Source organism: Oreochromis niloticus, linkage group LG17 (genome assembly GCF_001858045.2).
Source record: "Oreochromis niloticus isolate F11D_XX linkage group LG17, O_niloticus_UMD_NMBU, whole genome shotgun sequence".
NCBI classification, from domain to species: domain Eukaryota; kingdom Metazoa; phylum Chordata; class Actinopteri; order Cichliformes; family Cichlidae; genus Oreochromis; species Oreochromis niloticus.
In genome coordinates this window covers 19,348,481-19,367,254 of record NC_031981.2, presented here as the reverse complement: position 1 = coordinate 19,367,254, position 18,774 = coordinate 19,348,481, and the positions used below count along the sequence as shown (strand labels likewise).

The window sequence follows — 18,774 nt, the reverse complement described above, 5'->3', positions numbered from 1 at the left end:
ACAGCGAGTACAAACAATGGACCATCATGGTCCCCGTGTAGTCTAGGTGTGGTACCTGCCTCTCTGCTATGTATGAAATGAAGTGGTGGGTGTGGCTTCTAGAAGTCCTGGCCTGGCACACCTGCTACTCATCACCAATCAATGTCATATTTAAGCCGGGTCTCGAGGCTTGGATGATGTGCCAGTAAAATTACCAAAACTGTTTGAAATACCAAGCTGATCATGACTACTTTGCTCATACTCACTGTTTGATCTCTCTCTTAGAGCTAGAAGCCAGACACCCGAAAGGCCAGTCAGACCCCCAACCAGCCCACCCAAGTAAGAGTATTGATGTTTTGTTCTTTGAAAACTGAAGAGGAGAGTTGCTAATTTCGAGAGACATACAGTTTGAATCCCTGTCCTAAAAAACAGACATTGTTTGATTACCTACCTGAAGCTCCTTATCTGTAATTCATTCCAGAGGGAATTTATCACAGCTGGAATTAGCTGAAGACTGTTTAGTTTTTAACCCTTTCACTGTGTCATGTGCTTGAGTCCTGAGTGTGAACCCTAACATCCAGGACTAAAAACCGAAGCCAACGTGAAAATGTCTCTGGATTCTTTTTTATGGCCACAAGGGGGCGACTTTTGTGGCTCCCAAGAGGTTTGTACGGTTCTAAATCGGCTGACAGATTCACAGATATTTATCCCCAGATGCCACATTGGAGATAGTCCTGAAGGTCATACACTCACTATTAATCATGTGGCTCATCACATGTGTGCTATTGATGTCAAGGAGTAGGTGGGGTTGGATTACCTGGGAAGAGATCTCAAGACTGGTGTTGTAGCTGCTGTTTAACAATAGATGTTCACAGTGGACATAGATGGCCTCCTTTACTTGTCTCTGACACCATCTGTCTAGTCTGTCCAAAATGTGAGTGCTGGCAGCCTCAAAAGAGTGACAATTTACCTTTTACATGCAGGCGCACAGCTGAGACTTGTCCCAGTGGGGTTGGCTCTCCTAAATTGTGGTGTACTGAGCGTACAGTGGTGGTTTGGTTTGTCGAGTTTCTGTTTGGGTGATTAGTCCTTGGAATAAACCATTTTTTGACTGAGGTGCATCGCGACATCAGTTTTTTCTGTCCATAAATGACTTTGTAGAGAAGCAAACAACAGTCAGGATGTAAATTTTTTGTTCACGTTTAACAGATAACTGCTGCTTTTAATCTTGGAGAGGAAATTTGAATTAAAGCTCTGTAAACAAATCTTATTCAGACTTTGTTGATGTTACCCTTTGTTGTTACCTCTCTTTACCTTTTAGGTAACCAGTTTGGAAGTACAGACCACAGAGAGCACGAATTATAGTTCTGATTGGTAACACAAGAATAAAATTATAAACAGGGATCTCTGGGAAGGAAAACATGGCGAGGAACCAGATCCTAAGGCTTTACATAATGAGTCTTCAAAAAGACTGCATTTTTTATAAAAAAAAGGATATACTCAAGTTCTCTGTAGGCATGTTAATCACGAGTGTTTACCTTATTGATCCACTAAATAAGACAGGGTCCTGGAGGATGATCGAGAGTCGAGACCTGAGAGTCTGCAGAGGAAGCTTACAGATGTCAATCCCATCTATGATGATCTTTCCTGCAAATAAGCAAAACACTGCGTGTTCACATTCCAGGTAGTTTAATACCCACTGACACTCCTCTCATAACAGAAAAATAACAGTTAAATTATCCAGTACACCTTTCTTCTGAACTTTCTTTCTATATCTACAGCTCATGAAATTCATTTATAGTGAGTTCAGACTGCTTTTCCTTCTGTTTAATCTGGAAATCTCACGGCAACATTATAAGACAAATCACCAAAGCTTGGTGACATCACACCAACAGGTGTGATGTCACCACTTTTCCCATGGGCCTCTCATCAGGAGGGTGACATCAGCAAGCATAAACTAACTGTTAAGCATCAGTTGTTCACTTAATCAAGTACATCAAGTACATATTTTAAGCTTTATTTATATTTTTGGCAGCCAGAGTTAGCACTTCATTTTATGCCACAGTAAAATATAGACGCATTTTACTAATCGACTAATAGTTAATAACTCATATGTTTACCCTTCGGCTCAAACAGTGTCATTTCTGACTTACAAAGCTTACATAATTAAAAATAAGTAGACCAGCTGATGTCTCTTACTCAATATTTCATGTTAAAGATACACTATGGAAAAACGTTGCTGCACAACCGCAGCATGGAAAAATTATTGGGATGTTTACAGTGAATGCGCGACGTTGTTGCTTTGAAATGGTTGCTGAGGTCTGCAGCCATCACAGTCAGTTACCATCTTTAAAGTGACTTTGCTGCATCAAGAGTCAGAGTCAGTCTGCCATCAGTTCCCCATCAGTGTGCACGCAAATCAAGTCCAATTAGCAATCTGTTTGTGATAAATCATCAAAAATTGCAAACCTGTTGCTGTCGACGTAAACAGAAATTCAATTGAACTACAAACATCCAGAGTTGGGTCAGAACCTCATGGATTGGAAATTTCTTTGCATATGGTGACGTAGTTGTGGTAAGCTGGAGATTTTAATTGCAAAATGGCACAGGTGCTCGGAAACCTTGTTTTTATAAAGGAACATAACCAGAATGGAAACCAGCTGAGTCCCTGATTGCAGAGAAACGTGTCACGGAGGAGTTGCACTCATCGGCACAAACTTGCATAGGTTTGCTGTAATTAAACCACCTTTAATATCTACCTTTTTCTCCTAAAGCTCTTTCATGTGGACGCGATGAACGACCCTGAAGAAATGTTTTTGTTCAGTTGAACACAATGTTTTATTTTCAGAGTAATGAAATCAAGAATGTTCTGTACAGCTCACTCAGAAGAGCAATCACCAGGAAGGTGCTCTGCTTTTATTTCACTGCTTTATAAGGAAATGCTGCTGACACAATGGTCTTAAATTTACAGTTAAATGAACTGTCTTCCCAGCTGTGTGTGTGTGAGTGCATGGAAAAAGTGACTGTGTAATCTCACCCCTGGCTGAATAATCCGTCTAGGAACAGCCGTCATCAGCCAGAGTGAAAACAGAGTGGTACGATTACGACTTGCTTTCAAAATGCAATAACTAAAACAGACAGCTTTAGGACTTTATTTCTGCCTTCTTGAAGGAACACGTCTAGAGCCTGGAAATGAGTGCAGGAGAATGGGTCGAGCCTTTTTGCTATGTCCTTATCCTAGTTCTTTGATACAAGAGTCTACTTCAGGTTCTCTTAGAGTAAAACAAGGCACACGAAGAACAAAAAGGCCTTCAGATTTGCACTTAGCAGGGCTCGCACGAGTGTTTAAAAAGAGCTGAATAAATATTTCCTCCAACATATACATCGTACTGCAGTAGTGGCTGATGACAGAACACCTTTTAAAGGAATAATTTACAATAAGAAGTGCTTTAGTTCTAACAAAACTCACTGCAATATCTATCGTCATTTTGTCTCTGGGACTCAGTCACCTTAAATACCTTTATTACTGCTCACTCTGACAGATAATTTACAGCATATTGGATTTATAAAAGTAACTCTATTAAGCTTGTTCAAGTCGTATTGGGGTCTATAAATATCACTTCATGGACAGCTTGAATCCACATAACAACCATCTCAGATTCAGGAGGAGCGATCCAGCTTGGATTCTAGCTGTGGAACAGTGGAACAGCTCTATACTGTCAGGAAACTTCTGGAGCTGTCATGAAGTTTGACAGTCTAGTCTACATGTGCTTTGTGAATGTGCAGAAAGCTTATGACCAATGAGCCCCAGGATCCTGTCAGGTATACTCCTGCAGGACTGTGTTCCACAGTGTTGTTACGAGCCATCAGGTCATATAACCAAAATCATGTCTCCTTCTTCTCTCCCACACAAAGTCAAGCATGCTTTCTGGTATCTGGTATTGGTGCTGGTATTCACCAGGGTTTCCCTTGGTCCCCAATCCTACCTGTGATATTCAGGACATTGTTAGAATCAGCTTGGAGCCCACTGTGTTGTCAGAACTGACTTGATCTACCGTGGCACAAATTCAACAAGGCGGTGCATTCCTCAGAGCATCTCACAGCTGCTACAGATTTATCAGCTGCTCATCCATGATGTGAATCTCCTGTTTCTCCACATCCCAGAGGTGGCTACTGGACTGACATCTGGTCACTGTGAAGGCCGTTAGAGTACAACTGATTTCAGCTTTGTGACCTGGGGCGTTATCCTACTGAAGCAGCAACAACACTCGGACGGGCTGTGGTGTTTAAATGTCAGTTGGTACTAAAAACCCCCACAGCATTACACCACCAGCAGCCTAAACCATCAATACAAGACAAGACGGAGCCACACTTTCATGCCATTTACACCAAATTTTGATCCTATCATCTGAATGTCACAGCAGAAATCGAGAGCAGACAACTTTGTTCCAGTCTTGTGTTGTCCAGTTTTGCACAAATTGTGTGAAGTGTAACTTCAAAGACTGATTACCAACATGTTAGAATCAATCTCAGACACGGAGCAATGCATCTCTTTGCAGCAGGGTTCTCCAATCATCTGCTTACCAGTTGGCTGTATTCTGGGTATTTTCCCATATAGCAGCAAAGCTGGAGAGGAAGCAGTGATATCACTATTTGTGGAAGAAGTTCTGTTTCAGATCTGTGAGGTTCTGACTGGAGCCTGAATGTAAGTAGTGAATGTGACTTTCTGTTTACATAGACAGCAACAGATTTTCCCTCATTTCTAAAAGTTAATCAATTTATTCTGACAAAGAAACTCCATGAAAGTGCCAATTTGACCCCATTCAATCACAAGCTGATCGCAGACTGACTCAGTCTGACGAGTGGTCACAGACCTGATCTTCATCTTTAAAGACAACAAGATCTTGATCTATTCTAGCGAGAAATAAAAGATACTCCACACTTCCACACCCTAAAGAAAGTGTTGCATTATTTATTCTAAGTGGGACCTCAGTGTACAAAATAAACATAAAAAACTGAGCAGCTGAGAGCAAAACCTCTTTTATGCAATCACCGAAGCTGCCCCTGCTGGCCATTATGAAGACTGCAAGATTCAGAGGCAACGGCTTCTTTTCTGAGACTAAATCCATCTTTTATAAACAGTCTCACAACAGCTTTCCATCAACCAAAGAAGAAAAAGAAATAAAGAAAGAAGGGGAGAAGGGGATGTGAAGCATGTGAAATCATGAATCCACTCAAAACCTCACGAAAAAGTAATTAAATCTCACATAATAGTTTAATTTTACTCTTGAAAATGTGTAAATCCTCCTGTCAGGAACATCTTTTGAAGGGAAAGTTTTTTTTCTTGTAAGTGGCTCAGAGGAAACTGGAAACCAAAAACGGGGACCATAACTGTGTTTTTGCTTTTTGGGTAAAGTAGAACCTTGGGTCAAGAGCTACTCATAGAAACAACCCCGAGGGAAATCTTTCCGCAAAGTTTCCAAACAGAACAGAGATTATCTTAATGAGACATAAACATACCGAACCAGAGAAAGACAGCGAGAGGGAGGCTTCAGGGACAGAAAGCAAAGCTTGAAGATGAAAGAAGTGGAAAAAAACAACGTGCTCTCTCCTTGTGAGGAGAGCTAACAGCGTGACAGGAGACAGACTCACCTTCAAAAACATCCACCATGTTGAAAAAAGCCAACGACAGAGAAGACTTCCCGCTGCCTGTGCGGCCACAGATTCCCACCTGAGGAGAGAAAAACCAATAAGCTTCACTACGCTTGATGCTGCTGTGAGACATCAGACACCTGTGTGATAACAGGGTAGCAGCTACATGCTGTGCGTGGATGGAGTTTGGTGACCAAGTGTCATTTTACAGTTTATTAGAGGCATGTGGCTGTGAGTTCAAAGAAAGCTCCAGCAACATCACACTCCACACTTTAAAACAAAGTTCACCTTAGGAAGGATCAGCCAGACCACACAGGACTGAATTACTAAGCACTCCAAAGCACATTTAATTATGTCTTTATAGGTATCCTACTGTACAGGGGGTGCACGTCTACTCTGAATAAAATACATGCCAAGCATAGACTGTATATAGAAGATGGATGTAGCAACTGCAATATCGCCCATGGATTTTTGGGCTCTGGTTTTTAAAACCTCTGTGTTTACTTAGCACAGTAAAGTCTGGTAATTTATCTTTCAGGAGTATCACCTTCACCTCCTCTAAGTGGATGACTTTTTTAGATTTTAAATTTGATTATTAAGCAAATAACATTGCTTGCTCTGCTACAGGAAAGTCCAAGAAGATTTTCTTTGAGTCTGTTTAAAAATTTTAGTATTTTATTAGTCTGTTACTTAGTTTGCAGACATGAACTAGATGCAGTTCACTAACCAAGCTTACTAATGTTTGGTCTTTTTCTGACTCTTAAAAAAAAAAAAAATCAAAACTCAAATAGGTGTAACACGGACTCTCTTCATTTTTGGAGATTTGGAGGTGCTCAGAGTCTAACAACAGACTTTGAGGAAAATGAAAAGGAGTTGCTTTCCATCCAAGAATCATTCAGGGGTTTTAAACTGCTCCAGTCCTTCCAGTCATTACTGTGAGTAAATATTCTCTATCCCCTGAACCTCCCATTGGGCCTCTTGGGGAAATTTTCTCCTGTCTGTATGACACTGCTTTTTCATTGCAGTGTTAAGTGAGGCCCACGGTTCCCTGCAAACCTCTGTGACTCACTGCTCCTGCAGACAAGGTATACTGCATAACATGGACATGTACTCCAGTGTCAGACTTCTGAGTGAAGAAGAACTCTGTAAAGTCCCTGTGGGCTGTCTTATATTAAGGGACAGGCATTTAAAAATTGATGAAAATAAAATTGTATTGACGGTAGACTTAATGGGAGCTTTGCCTCCACACATCCAGCATTAACTGACTTTATTAACTTTAGGAAATCTAGTTCCAGCACTCTACCAGATGAAAATTCCTGAATGATTGAATGATTCCATTCTTCTCACAGAATAAGTATTTACCTTCTGGCCTGGTTTGATGTATGCGTTTACATGTTTGAGCACTGGTTTGAGCATTGGGTCGTAGCGCACACACAGGCCCTGGATCTTTATCTCACCGTCCTGGGGCCAGTTCTCAGGGACCTGAGAGGCATCTGTAGGAGAGACACAGATGAAGGTTTATTCCTGTCTTTTTTTTAAAACTTTAATTCTTACTCACCCTCAGACCAGAAAACAGCTCTTGAAGTTTAAGAACACCACAACAAAAAGCAGACCTCTTACAGCTGCTACTGTCTATATTACAGTCCTGGATGATGTAAACAGGAGCTATAGACCATGCAGAGCATGTCATAACACCACAGATAGTTGACTTTTCAATGATCCCTTTGCCCATAGATGGGACTGGGTGTGCTCAGGATGGTATGGGTGAAAGTCAGTGGACCTTTTACTGAAATTCTGATTAAATGCCACAGGATTTTACTGCTACATATCCTGCAGTTTTTGAAGGATTCAGACTCTATCCAGTATTTTATCTTAGAAATAACTTTTGCCTCAAGTTGTAGCTTTTTAAGGCTTCAGAACTCAGTTGGCATCAGTCTCTGCAAGCACTGGTAAACTATAACAATTTCTTTAAAACTCGATTTGTATTTCTTTGTTGTCTTTGGATAAGGTTTCTGTTATTGTTAGTATGTAGTTTTCTTTTCACACAGTTGTTGGCAATTTCCTATTTTATACACTGTTTATGGTTTATTTTCTAGTTTTCAGTTCTTAGCTTCAGTTACTGTTGACTTTAGGATTGTGTGTAATTAGTTCCCCTTTGTGTTTCCATTCTGTTCCCTTTTCTGTCTCATCTATTTTTCTTCCTCATCTCTGTCTAGTTTCTTTAGTTACTTGGTGTCTTTACTTTGAATGGTTCAGTTTTCCCTTGTGAGTAGTGTTCCTTCCTTTCTCTACAATCACTGATTCCTTGATTGTCTTCAACTGTGTTTTGGTTCCCACCTGTTTCCTCTTTCAGAAAGCACTTGCTTTTACACCTTCACACCACATTTGTGCAGATGTGAACACAGTAATTGCACTCAGGTGAAAAACAACCCCACTAAGATCCTTTGTAGGAAGGATCTTTGTAGGGTTGGTGAAGAACCGTTCATCTATGATGTAAATGTGATCCGACCTCGATCTGAACCAACTAAGAGGTGCACGCTGCAGGTTTAAGCTAAAAAAACACTTCCCTTTGCCTCGTATGCTTTGAATTCTGGAATGTGGAAAGGTACTATAGATGTGCAAAAGTCAGTATGGACTAGCAACTAAGTGTGAAATGAATGTGAATTCTCGATGTTCTCCAATAATCCAGAACACAGCACTTTATTCCCGTATTTACTTTTGTTGCTCACATCTGCACATCTGGCCAATAATCAGACTGAACATTCTCAAAGTTCACTTGGATTTTTTCTCTGAATGAAAAGCAAACAAAAAAAGCTATAAATTTATAAACTCACTGACTGATTCAGACAAGACTGAATGAACTGCAGGTATGAAAAGGCCCTTAGGTGTAGAAGAAAGTGTTACAGAAGTACCAGTCCATTTACCGTACCTCTGTGTTCTTCAGCTTGGGTTTCTCTGTGTTTTCTAAAGAAGTATTCCTACTGGTTCCTGGATGCTCTGCTAGTTCTTACATTATAGAACTTTGTTATCTAATCAGCCTCAGATGCTCATCTTATGTTCGGTTTTTGTCACCTGAGTCCTGCATTTGAGTCCACAACCCTGAACACACAGTGGATCATGACAGGAACAAGATCCCTGGGCAGAGATGTGTAAAATCACCTCCAGAGGACCATCACACCCAGAGTGACTGTACCTCAGGTTCTGTTTTTTGTTTTTTTACACGTCTTTGCTATAATATTGCAGCCAAATTTCATTTGCTTATTTATAACTGATTATCCATTAATTTTGGTCACTTTTGCACGTGTTTGTTACAATTCTTTCCTCCCTGGTGTTTTTATGCTCCGCTATTTAGCCTCTGTCTCTTTCACATCTCATTTTGTTTCTAATGTTGGTGCCACATATGCACTAAAACGGGGGCACGCTGACTTTTTGGGCCATGGCTGTGTGTTCCAGTAATGCTACTAATGCACTGAGGAAAAGGTCAAGAGGCTCTGGGGGGCTGTGAGCTAACAGCTAACCTTTGTATTCCAGCATGCTCACAATTAATATGGTAGCATGTTACAGTTTAGCAGATGTAGTTCTGATCAAGCTTACTTTGCCGTGTTAGCGTGCTGTTTGTTTTGGTCATAAACCAAGGGGACTGTTTTAACTGAAACAAAAAGATGAAGAAAAGAATGCTCTCCATCCAGAGTAAAACCGCTGCTGGGCAATTATTCAAATTTTAAAATCAGTTATGATTTTGGCCTCCAACAGTCAACTAAAGAAAATAAAGAAAATATTTGGGATAAAAAAAAACAGGAAATGGAAACAGAGGAAAACTCTGTGCACCCTTTTCCTTTCATCCTTCCCTAAAGGCTCAAACTCAGATTTAGTCCACATGACCAAAACTGAGCCTTCATTCAACAAGTTCTATGCAGAGGAAATAAAGCACTCAAGGTCAACCTATACAATTATCATTAGCAGTTGCCTCTGAATCCAGAGTGCTCAGGATTTCTCAGTTTAATAAATGCGTGTTAGCAGTCCTATGACATGCTACAAAAAAGCTGAGTCTGCGTCCTGCATTGATCATATTACTGCACTGAAAGGTAAGGATTTCATAGTCCTGCTTTCAGCTTACCCCTCGTTTGCCTCTATCTTTATCAGTTTGCTGGAAGCTTCCATGATGTCAGTAAGGACTTTGGTTTTGTGGGTCATTTACTGTAAGAAAAAGGCTTCAGAGGAAAACTCAATCAGATGGATGACGCTCATATGAGATACAGAGAGCCAGAGACTTTCCTTTGTTTCTGATTTTTTTTTAAGAAGAATTTGAGATAAGGTATTTTCTCGTTCCATCGTGCCTCCTTTTTTTTTTATCCCTTCACTTTCTTCTATCCATTCATCAATCTCAGGAATTGTTTTTGTTGTTTCCCGAAATACTGTAGCTGCTCTGTCTCAGAGAAATGTTCTTTGGCTGACCAGCGAAAACTTTTTCCTTTTTGTACAACATGTAAAATAGTTTGGTTTGGTTAGGTTTAATTTTGGCCTGGCTAGGCATTAGTACTCTCAGTGGTACTATGCTTAATTAATTAAATAATAAAGAGTGTTCATGTTTTGTCATCTCTTCTGCTGGGAAAAAAAGATGCCAGCAGCTTTTGCATTTCACCATAGAAACAGTCCATAAACCCAAACACACAACTTCTGGAGTCATAAGCAAAAGATAAAACTATGAAAAAGGTTTTACACACATACACTCACTGAACACAGTGAACCTGTTCACATCACATCCATACTGTACAGTCACAGTCCACTCCGTTCCTTTGGCAAACAACCATACATAGATCGGTGAGTGTGTATCACGTGTAACATCAGATGTCTAAATGTGTTTAGTCCACAGTTTGTGCCATTGCACTGCAGATGCAATTTTATCACACTTTTATATACTGACGCTACTGGTGGAGATGTAAAGACATACTCCACCATGTTTAGGCCACATTTTTCCATCAAAGACATCAAAGCTGAGCAGTAAATACACACCAAAGGTCTGCAGGTTTGCTGGAGGAACTGTGGAAACCGCAGTGCAAACCACTCGCATGTTTACTGGGATTGTCTGCTTATTAAAGGCTGCTGGAGACGGATGTGGAGGGCACTGCAAGGCATTTTTGATTGTATAATTCCCCCACAAAGCAAGTTTATATATTTTAGGTCTATACCTCCAGAAAGGATGGAAAGAGGAGTAAGTTCTTAGAAAGGCTCTGATTAAGAAGAGCTTATGATGAATACAGGGACGGAAATCACAATAAACATTTACAAAATGTTGCTATATCTGCTCTATCAGCCTAACACTGAGTTACCCATAGAGCCCTCGTAGTTCTCCGACTCTGTGCTGAGGAAGCTGTTGACCTTCTTCACAGCTGCCATCTGAACCTCCAGGTCTGCCAGGTTCCTCACAACCCAGTTCAGGTAGTTGGTGACCTGCACAGAGGCATTTTTGCAGCATGGAGATCATATTTCATACATCAGGATCACTTTGAATGGTATCATGCGTTAACTTGCATTATAAATGCATATTTACATCCATAACCTATGGCTGACCTGCAAGGATCAGGACCTACTCTACTATAGAAATGTAATTTCAGCCCATTGTTAGGTGGTTACCTGGCAACAGTATAAAAAAATTCAAGTTTTATGGATTAAAATTAAATGGTACTGTAGTGAAAGGAAAATGATACAGTGCTTTTATGAGGTCGTGTAGGAGCACAAATGCTAAAAGTGAGTAAATTTAACTTATTGGTAGGTGGTTGCTAGGCAACACAACAATGCCATGAGTGTACTGATATAGATAAGAACCTTCAGGGGGCCTAAGATATACGTTTGTGCCACATTTAGCTGCTCGGTTAATGATTGTATCACATATGCCTCTATGACATCATACAGCTCTAATTTTTTTAAAAAACTTTCTGAAACTGGGCGTTCAAGGCTGTTTGAAGTGTGAATTTAATATAAAACTCCATCACTGTAAAAATAGAAGATACAATATAAGGAAAACCATAATAGGTCCCCTCTGTTGTAGATTTTTATGCTTTATTTAAATGCTGTTGTCCTCCGTGTTACTTATTACACAGCAGAAATGATGCATTAAATAGTAAGTATTATAATCTAAACTCAGCTTGTTTGTTCTCCCACGTAACCCCGGGTCAATTTAGGTTTGAAACACTTGCTTTTAAAACACAGTAATTTGAATTAGTGTCTAACTACGAATGGAGGGCAACTCACTGACTGAATAAAGAGTAAAAAAAAGACAATAACAATAAAATGAATACATAAAAGAGAAAACACACAGTGAGGGCGTAGGTGAGGCCGAGGCCCACCAGACCTCCGGGATGAAGCCCGTAATGGAAACTCCATATTGAGGCCGCCGCCGCTGCCAGTACAATCACTGCTCCGAGGTAGTCCTACAGAGATGTCGGGAAACAAAATATCACTGATACAACATAGTCATATCAAATCCCAACCCACAGAAAAAGCTTCTCTCTCTCATATTTATATAACCAAACACTTTCTCCTCTTCTGAGTCCGATGAAAAAGGTTTCTCACCGTTCTGACCTCGAGCCAGCGGTTGGCAGCAGACAGAAACAGGTACGCTGTGTTGTTGGTGTCGGTCAGCTCCAGCATGCGCTGTTTGAAACGAGCCTCGTGTCTGCAGCAAACATGTAATTGAACAGAAGACACATCAGTTGTTTAATGGCTTCACCGATGCACTGAACTGCTGGTGCCCTCCTGCCTTTGGCTTTTGATCACTTGCTGACATCATCTTCCTCTAAATCCTCAATAATGAACACAAACAATAAACTCACACAGGGAGTACAAATAACAAACAAAACGCAAACAGGAAGTAAGAGAGGTACACTGTTTTTCAATTAAAGAAGGGGAGCAGCTCGACTGTACTTCAGCCTGCTGAATCTCAAAGTTTTATCTTTGTTTGTATTCAGTAGTAAATCACTGCCATCTAAACCAGACGTGGTTTGGAGGGAGACCAGTGGTTATGATAATGGGAACTATCCCACCACTGCCAAGAATCTGTCTCAACACCAGATTCACTGTTTCTGTGTGTGTGTGTGTGTGAGTCCTTCAGTGTTTGTATATTTGTGTGTGTTAGGAAGAGGAAGTCCTCTGGGGAAACGAGGAGAAAAAAAGCGTGAGAGCTGCTTAATGTTGGATTATCTGGACGATGGGAACAAGGCTGAATACAGAAATACAAGAAGATACTTCTCTCGCTACCGCCACTGGAACGGCAGCAGAGCACAACACAAAATGTTTGAAAGTAAAACCTAAACTGTGACAGCTTACCTGAGAGCTGCAAAGACGGCAATCCTATCAATCTAAAGGGCTCTGAACAGCTCTACTATGGAAGGTGACAGGATAAGAAGTGCTAAAGGACACTTTAACTCATTCCATAATGAAGACAAACTTCCCTCTACCCTTAATAAAGTGTGTTGACACCTAAATAAAGATGTGTTTGATGACCATTAGAACAGTCTCCAGGTTTTTCCAAGAGTTGCTGCACAGGCAAAGATCATCTTCACTAACTTCACAATCGCAGTCGCTTCGTTCTGTCAGTCAGCCCGAAATATGGAAACCACTCAGTTCAGAAAACAGGTTCAAGAGTTATGCAAAAGAACCAAATGTTTATGTACACATTTACTGTCATGTTTTTTTCTATGGAGATCTCTTCTGTAGTCACACAGTCAAACTTCAAAGTTTGGAATTAGGCATGCAGAGGTGATGCCTGTGAAGGACTGAATGCAAAAGCCATTCAAGCTGCTTGCAGCAGATAAAGCCCTGGCCACACTTGCCAGATAGCTAGCTGGATAAGGAGCTGAGCTGCACCACAACAGGGATGCTTTGTTGCACCCTGGCTGAGGATTTATACTTCCAGGATAAATCTATGGTATGTAACCTACACCACAGCATGATGTATTCCTCCCTAGAAATGGAACTACGCATCACACTGACACAACCCACAGGTGTTGTGATTGGTCTATTCAGTACTATAGTTTCCTCTGAAGCAATAATACTCATTTAACTTTTCCTCAAAAGTAGAAAGTCATTCTTTCTATGAGTTTTTGCGCAAAGCTAACTGACCAGTGTCTTCATTTGCTGTCATATTTTCACTAACAGCACATTTCCTCTCTCATTCATCTTTACGTCTTTTAGATCAGTCATGTGCGATGATGGATACACCAGTAAAGCTGTCTTTTATGTGTTATTGTTCCCTTTATTTAGGTAAAAATGGAAGTCTGGAAGGTGTGCAGTGATGAGAAATAATCAGAAATTACCCTCAAATGTGTTAAAACTAGAGTACCATGTCTGTATTGAGAATGTAAGGAGTGGACAGTAGAGATATTTCTGTTAAAATGCATTTATAGGAATCACAAAGTAAAATAAAGCGTCATGTAAAGTACAGATGCCTGAAAACTATAGGTACGTACAAAGTACTTGTACTTTGATATTTTCATATCAGTCTCTATTGGCCCAAACATTGGTATAAAATGTCTCCATCTTTATATTTGTAATAATACTGCACAAACTTATGATTCATAGCAAATTATGCAGTGAGCTCTTTTGGACCTGTGCGGGTCCCAGACCTCACTTTGAGAACCGCTGACTTACAGTGCCAGTCTAGCTTCTCAGTCATCCAGGTCAGCATCCTTTAATGGGCTTGAGATGAAAGTAAGTGGACTTCTTTTAGGCTCTTGAAGATGTTCTACGTCTTATCTAAATGTGGCTTCAGAAGTGGAAAAACCTGAGATCTGAAACATCTTTAGGAACTTAAAAGAAGTTCACTTGTTTTCAACTCAAGCATATCAGACCGGTAACTTACATGCACTTACAAGAGGCAGAAAAAACAGACACAAAACCTTAAAATAAACATGATAAAATGTTCATGCCTGTAAAACATGACTGAAACACATCTTTTACAAAAGCTATGCCAATACACGCTATCTTCTATATTCTTTCTTAATAGCAGTCGTAAAATCGTCTTTCACATTTTGTGACCAATTTTTAGAAAAAAAACAAGGGTTGCAAATTTCAGTGCATAAAAGACAAACGTGTACCTGAAAGCTCGTATGGTGGTGAGACCTTCTGCAGTCTCAGAGAAGTGGCAGAGCAGAGGAAGCTGTGTTGAGTCATCGAGGTCTTGGAGGTCCCTGAGAGGAGGTGTTTTTACAGTATAAATATGACTTCATATGAAATCTCCTATGCACAAGTGTACACATGCATATTACACACTGAATCCTATTTGCATGATGTCCTCTGGTGTACTCATTCAGAATTCATGTTCCCATGAATCATCAAGTTGATGTTTCCTGTTTCCTGCAGTGAGGAGATTCAGCTCACTGCATCTAAATAAACTCCCTGATTTGTTTAGATAGAAAAATAATACGCTGCAGCTACAACAAATACACTGTGGACATACTTGGAGGCGACTCTGAAATATTTCTGAATGAAGTAGAAGGCCACAGCCAGGGGAACCAAGGCGACCAGGAAAATAGGAGTGATTGAGGCTATGACCCCGATGCCTGACAAACAGAGCAGCGTGGATCTCGTCAAAGATTCCAGCGTTGAAGGAATATGCTACAATGAAAGGAGATGAGGAAGTGGGAGTTCAGTCATGTTTGCTTCCTTCTTTTAGTTTAGCAAAACACAAACAAATTACAACTTCACTTTGACGGCTAACCAGGAATAATAATTAAAACATCTGTTCAGTGCAGCAGTTGTGTATATTCTTCTTCATGGGTCTCGAGTCCATTATCTCTTATGCAAATTCATCAGTTTACCTGGTCGATGATGTTGGTATCAGCTGAGAATCTGTTGAGGATCTGCCCCAAAGGAGTGATGTCAAAGAACCTGTGGAGAGAAGTTACATGTGTTTAAACAAGGGAAGAAAAGAGAGGGAGGCTGCAGAAAGAGCAACAGAAAACTTTCCATCAATTACGAAGACCGATGATAAGTGAAGAACAGCGGGACGAGTGCAGCCACACACACAAAACTCAACTGTTTCCTTAGAGATGCGGCTCAAGTGTGAGGATGGTCCGCCAAAGTCCCCAGTCACACTCAAAAACACACTGTTCAGCGGATCCATCCATCCATTTTCTACCACTTACAAAGGTGATGTGAGCAAATACAATCAAAGCTCCCCAGACTCTCTTCCATTCATCACCACGTATAGCTCTTCCAACAGGACACTGAGGCGTTTTCCAACTCAGCCCAGAGATAATCCATCTATATCCTGGCTCCTCCAAGTCTAACATACCGAAAACGCCTGCACAGAAGTTCAAACTACCTTTTGATGCACAGTAATAATAACAATAATAATAATAATAATACATTTTATTTGAAAGCGCCTTTCAGAACACTCAAGGACACTGTACATGGTAGAATAATAAAAGCAACATAAAAGCAAGCAGTTTACACAATCATAAAATGCCCATGTAAAGGCTTCACTCTTTAGGATATTTGTTAGTCTTCAAACTCAGAATGCTAATTAACCAGCAAATGCACAGCTTCACCTCCAGGGTCCAGTCTCGCTTCAGCGCAAAAAACCAGCAGAGGTTATCAGTAAAATAAAAAATACACCTTTTACAGACACCTTTACTACCAATAAAAACACATAGATTAAAAGGAGTGCAGAGTTTCAAAATTTAAAAGACAAAAACAACTTCCAACAGGTTATAAAAGCAGACTTAGGTTTACTTCAAAGATTAAATGTGAGCTTCGAGCTCTTTTACAGATGTCTACTCTGGTCTTGTTGCAGTTCTGTTTTATGTACCTGATGGGAGCGTGAATGATCTTGTTGAGGAGGTTGTGGTGCAGGTTGGTGGCTGCAGAAAGACCCAGAAATTCCACAGTGAGGGAGGTGATGAGGCATAAAGTGATTCCAGCCGCGCACAAGATGATGAACACTAGCAGACTGTAGGAGTCCTGCCCTCGGTGACACACAACAAGACAAAAATCACACCATGGAGAAACAAGAGCAGAATGTCAGAAACTAATATTATCATTAAATGTTTCTAAAATACAAATAGAGCCACTGTGATGTCACAAACTGGTTTCTGATCTCTGCATTTGTGTATTTTAATCATTGAGTTAAAATTTACATTTAATTTGTATATATTTTCCCTTATTATGCTCTCTGGAACATTCAGAGAGTCAACAGGAGATTCAGTTCATAAGTGATTTTAATAAATTATCCCAATAAAAACCATTAAAATCTTAATAAAACCCATTACAATCCCAGTAAAACCCATTAAAATCCATGACAGACATATTGTACCTGCACTGTGGTGTTGGTGCCGTTCATGCTACTGGTGGTGGGTCTGGTTCCATTAAACATGTCTGTTCCTGAACTGTTACTGATTTTCGACGTCCAGTTAGCCAACCAGTAATCGATGGCTACAATGACGGAGTGTTTCAGGAGTTTAGAGAAAATCATGAGGAAGACCATGAAGAACCCCCCAGAAGACAGGTAACACCAGCACACCTGAGAGAGCAGCATGGATCATAGTAAGAAAAGCAGTAGTCACTGGTTATTTGATCGGTCAAACTTGTTGTTCCTCTAAAAAAAATGGTAGCAGGCAACTAACACTACACCCAACAACTGTCCAGTAAACTAGCTCAGGTTATTTTTCTTTTGTAGCAGTTAATGTTGTTGCTAACAACACTTTAAATCATGAGAAAATGTCATTGTGCAGATGAGTGGATTACCTTCCACGGGATCTTTGACCTTCTGTTGGTGGTCGTGGAAAAGTTGTCATCGTCCTCCTCCTCGGCTTCTTCTTCTGTTAGAATAAAATCACATTTAGAAGATATCATTTTTATGTTAAGGTGATTATAAATTAACCATAGGTGTTTTTAATCATCAAAGATGGCATTGATAATAGAACCTGCCATGGTGCTAATTAGTGATAAGTTACATTCAATTAAAATACTAGAAGGACTTTTGAGTACTCACATGTTTTGGTTATTTCTTACAGTAAATATAGAATATTTTGGAGAAACAAGCACTCCACCAAACTTTGACAATAAACCCTAAGGTGGCACTGTGTCTATGTGTCATCATGTCTTTTCGGGAGGGAACTCTGACAACATGACTCAACCAGTTACACTGAAAAGGAATCTGTCACCTTCATCTTCATCATCTATTTGGTTCTTGGCCTCTCTGGAGTAGAAAGCTCTCCTCAGCGTCTTCCTCTCAAGTGTTGTTTGACTGTCCTGCTGAATGTCCTACACACCGGAGGAGTGGATATAATAGGAGAAACATTACAGTAGACAGAAAGCTTTAATAAACACTTAGACAGATGCAGATTTATACCTTACCTTCTCCAGCTCTTGATCCTGCCTGTTCATCAGGGTTTTCCAGTGGTCATAAAGTTCAACGTCATGAGTCTGGATGTCCTTCAGAGTTCCCTCTCGCAGGACTGTCCCATCCTTCATCGCTATAATCTGGACAAAACACACAATATAATGTTAAGGCTCAATGAAAAGAAACACTGCTCACTGAATTTATGACATGTATGTTCCTGCAAACAGAAGGCCCTACCCAGTCTGCATGTATTAGATATTGCAGTTTGTGGGTGACGAGAACCACGGTTCGTTTATCATCCTGCAGAAATTTAAGGATTCCTTCCTGCATCAAATGATCACTGAGGTGGATGTCGAGTGCTGAGAATGGATCATCCTGCAAGATTTAAGAGAGAAGCATGGATATCAGTTAAACTGACAGATGAATGACTTTCTCAATCTCAAATGCTTTTATACGTATTCAGTTTTAAAAATGTTTAGGTCCTGAATACTTATGTAATCAACTGGTTTAAACTAACATTTTGTAACACTGACACATATGTCTTCTGCTCTGTCATGTTTCACTCTCATAAGTGAATACCTGGAGGATCGCATCATTTCATGAGAAGTATTCATGATCATAAAAGACTTTCAAATTGAGTTTATTTTCAAACGAAAAGTAAATCTGATGTATATAAGATTTATGATAAACTTCAAAGCCTTAATTAGACATGTGGTGGATAAAAGTCTCTTGAATATAAAAAACAGACTATATCTTAATGCTCAGACCCTTACTTGGAATAGTCTATTTTTGTACTATCT

The 18,774-nt window shown here is 40.1% G+C and overlaps 1 protein-coding gene across 12 annotated transcripts in view; it reads right to left on the bottom strand.

Moving 5' to 3' along the window:
* The window catches only part of abcc9 (ATP-binding cassette, sub-family C (CFTR/MRP), member 9), a 71,305-nt gene that overhangs the window by 11,188 nt on the left and 41,343 nt on the right, over positions 1-18,774 (bottom strand). For all 12 annotated transcript variants that reach the window (XR_003214507.1, XR_003214509.1, XR_003214506.1 and 9 more), the window contains 15 exons: positions 18,212-18,349; positions 17,989-18,114; positions 17,796-17,895; positions 17,377-17,450; positions 16,946-17,152; positions 16,442-16,593; positions 15,450-15,519; positions 15,089-15,246; positions 14,727-14,819; positions 12,205-12,307; positions 11,949-12,062; positions 10,962-11,082; positions 6,994-7,124; positions 5,632-5,710; positions 1,518-1,626 (listed from right to left, as the gene is read on the bottom strand). Coding sequence is in view for 3 of the 12 variants with exons in the window: in XM_025899525.1 (XP_025755310.1) it covers positions 1,518-1,626; positions 5,632-5,710; positions 6,994-7,124; positions 10,962-11,082; positions 11,949-12,062; positions 12,205-12,307; positions 14,727-14,819; positions 15,089-15,246; positions 15,450-15,519; positions 16,442-16,593; positions 16,946-17,152; positions 17,377-17,450; positions 17,796-17,895; positions 17,989-18,114; positions 18,212-18,349 (1,775 nt within the window). In the remaining 9 variants the exon portion in view is untranslated. The remainder of the gene's footprint in view (positions 1-1,517; positions 1,627-5,631; positions 5,711-6,993; positions 7,125-10,961; positions 11,083-11,948; positions 12,063-12,204; positions 12,308-14,726; positions 14,820-15,088; positions 15,247-15,449; positions 15,520-16,441; positions 16,594-16,945; positions 17,153-17,376; positions 17,451-17,795; positions 17,896-17,988; positions 18,115-18,211; positions 18,350-18,774) is intronic.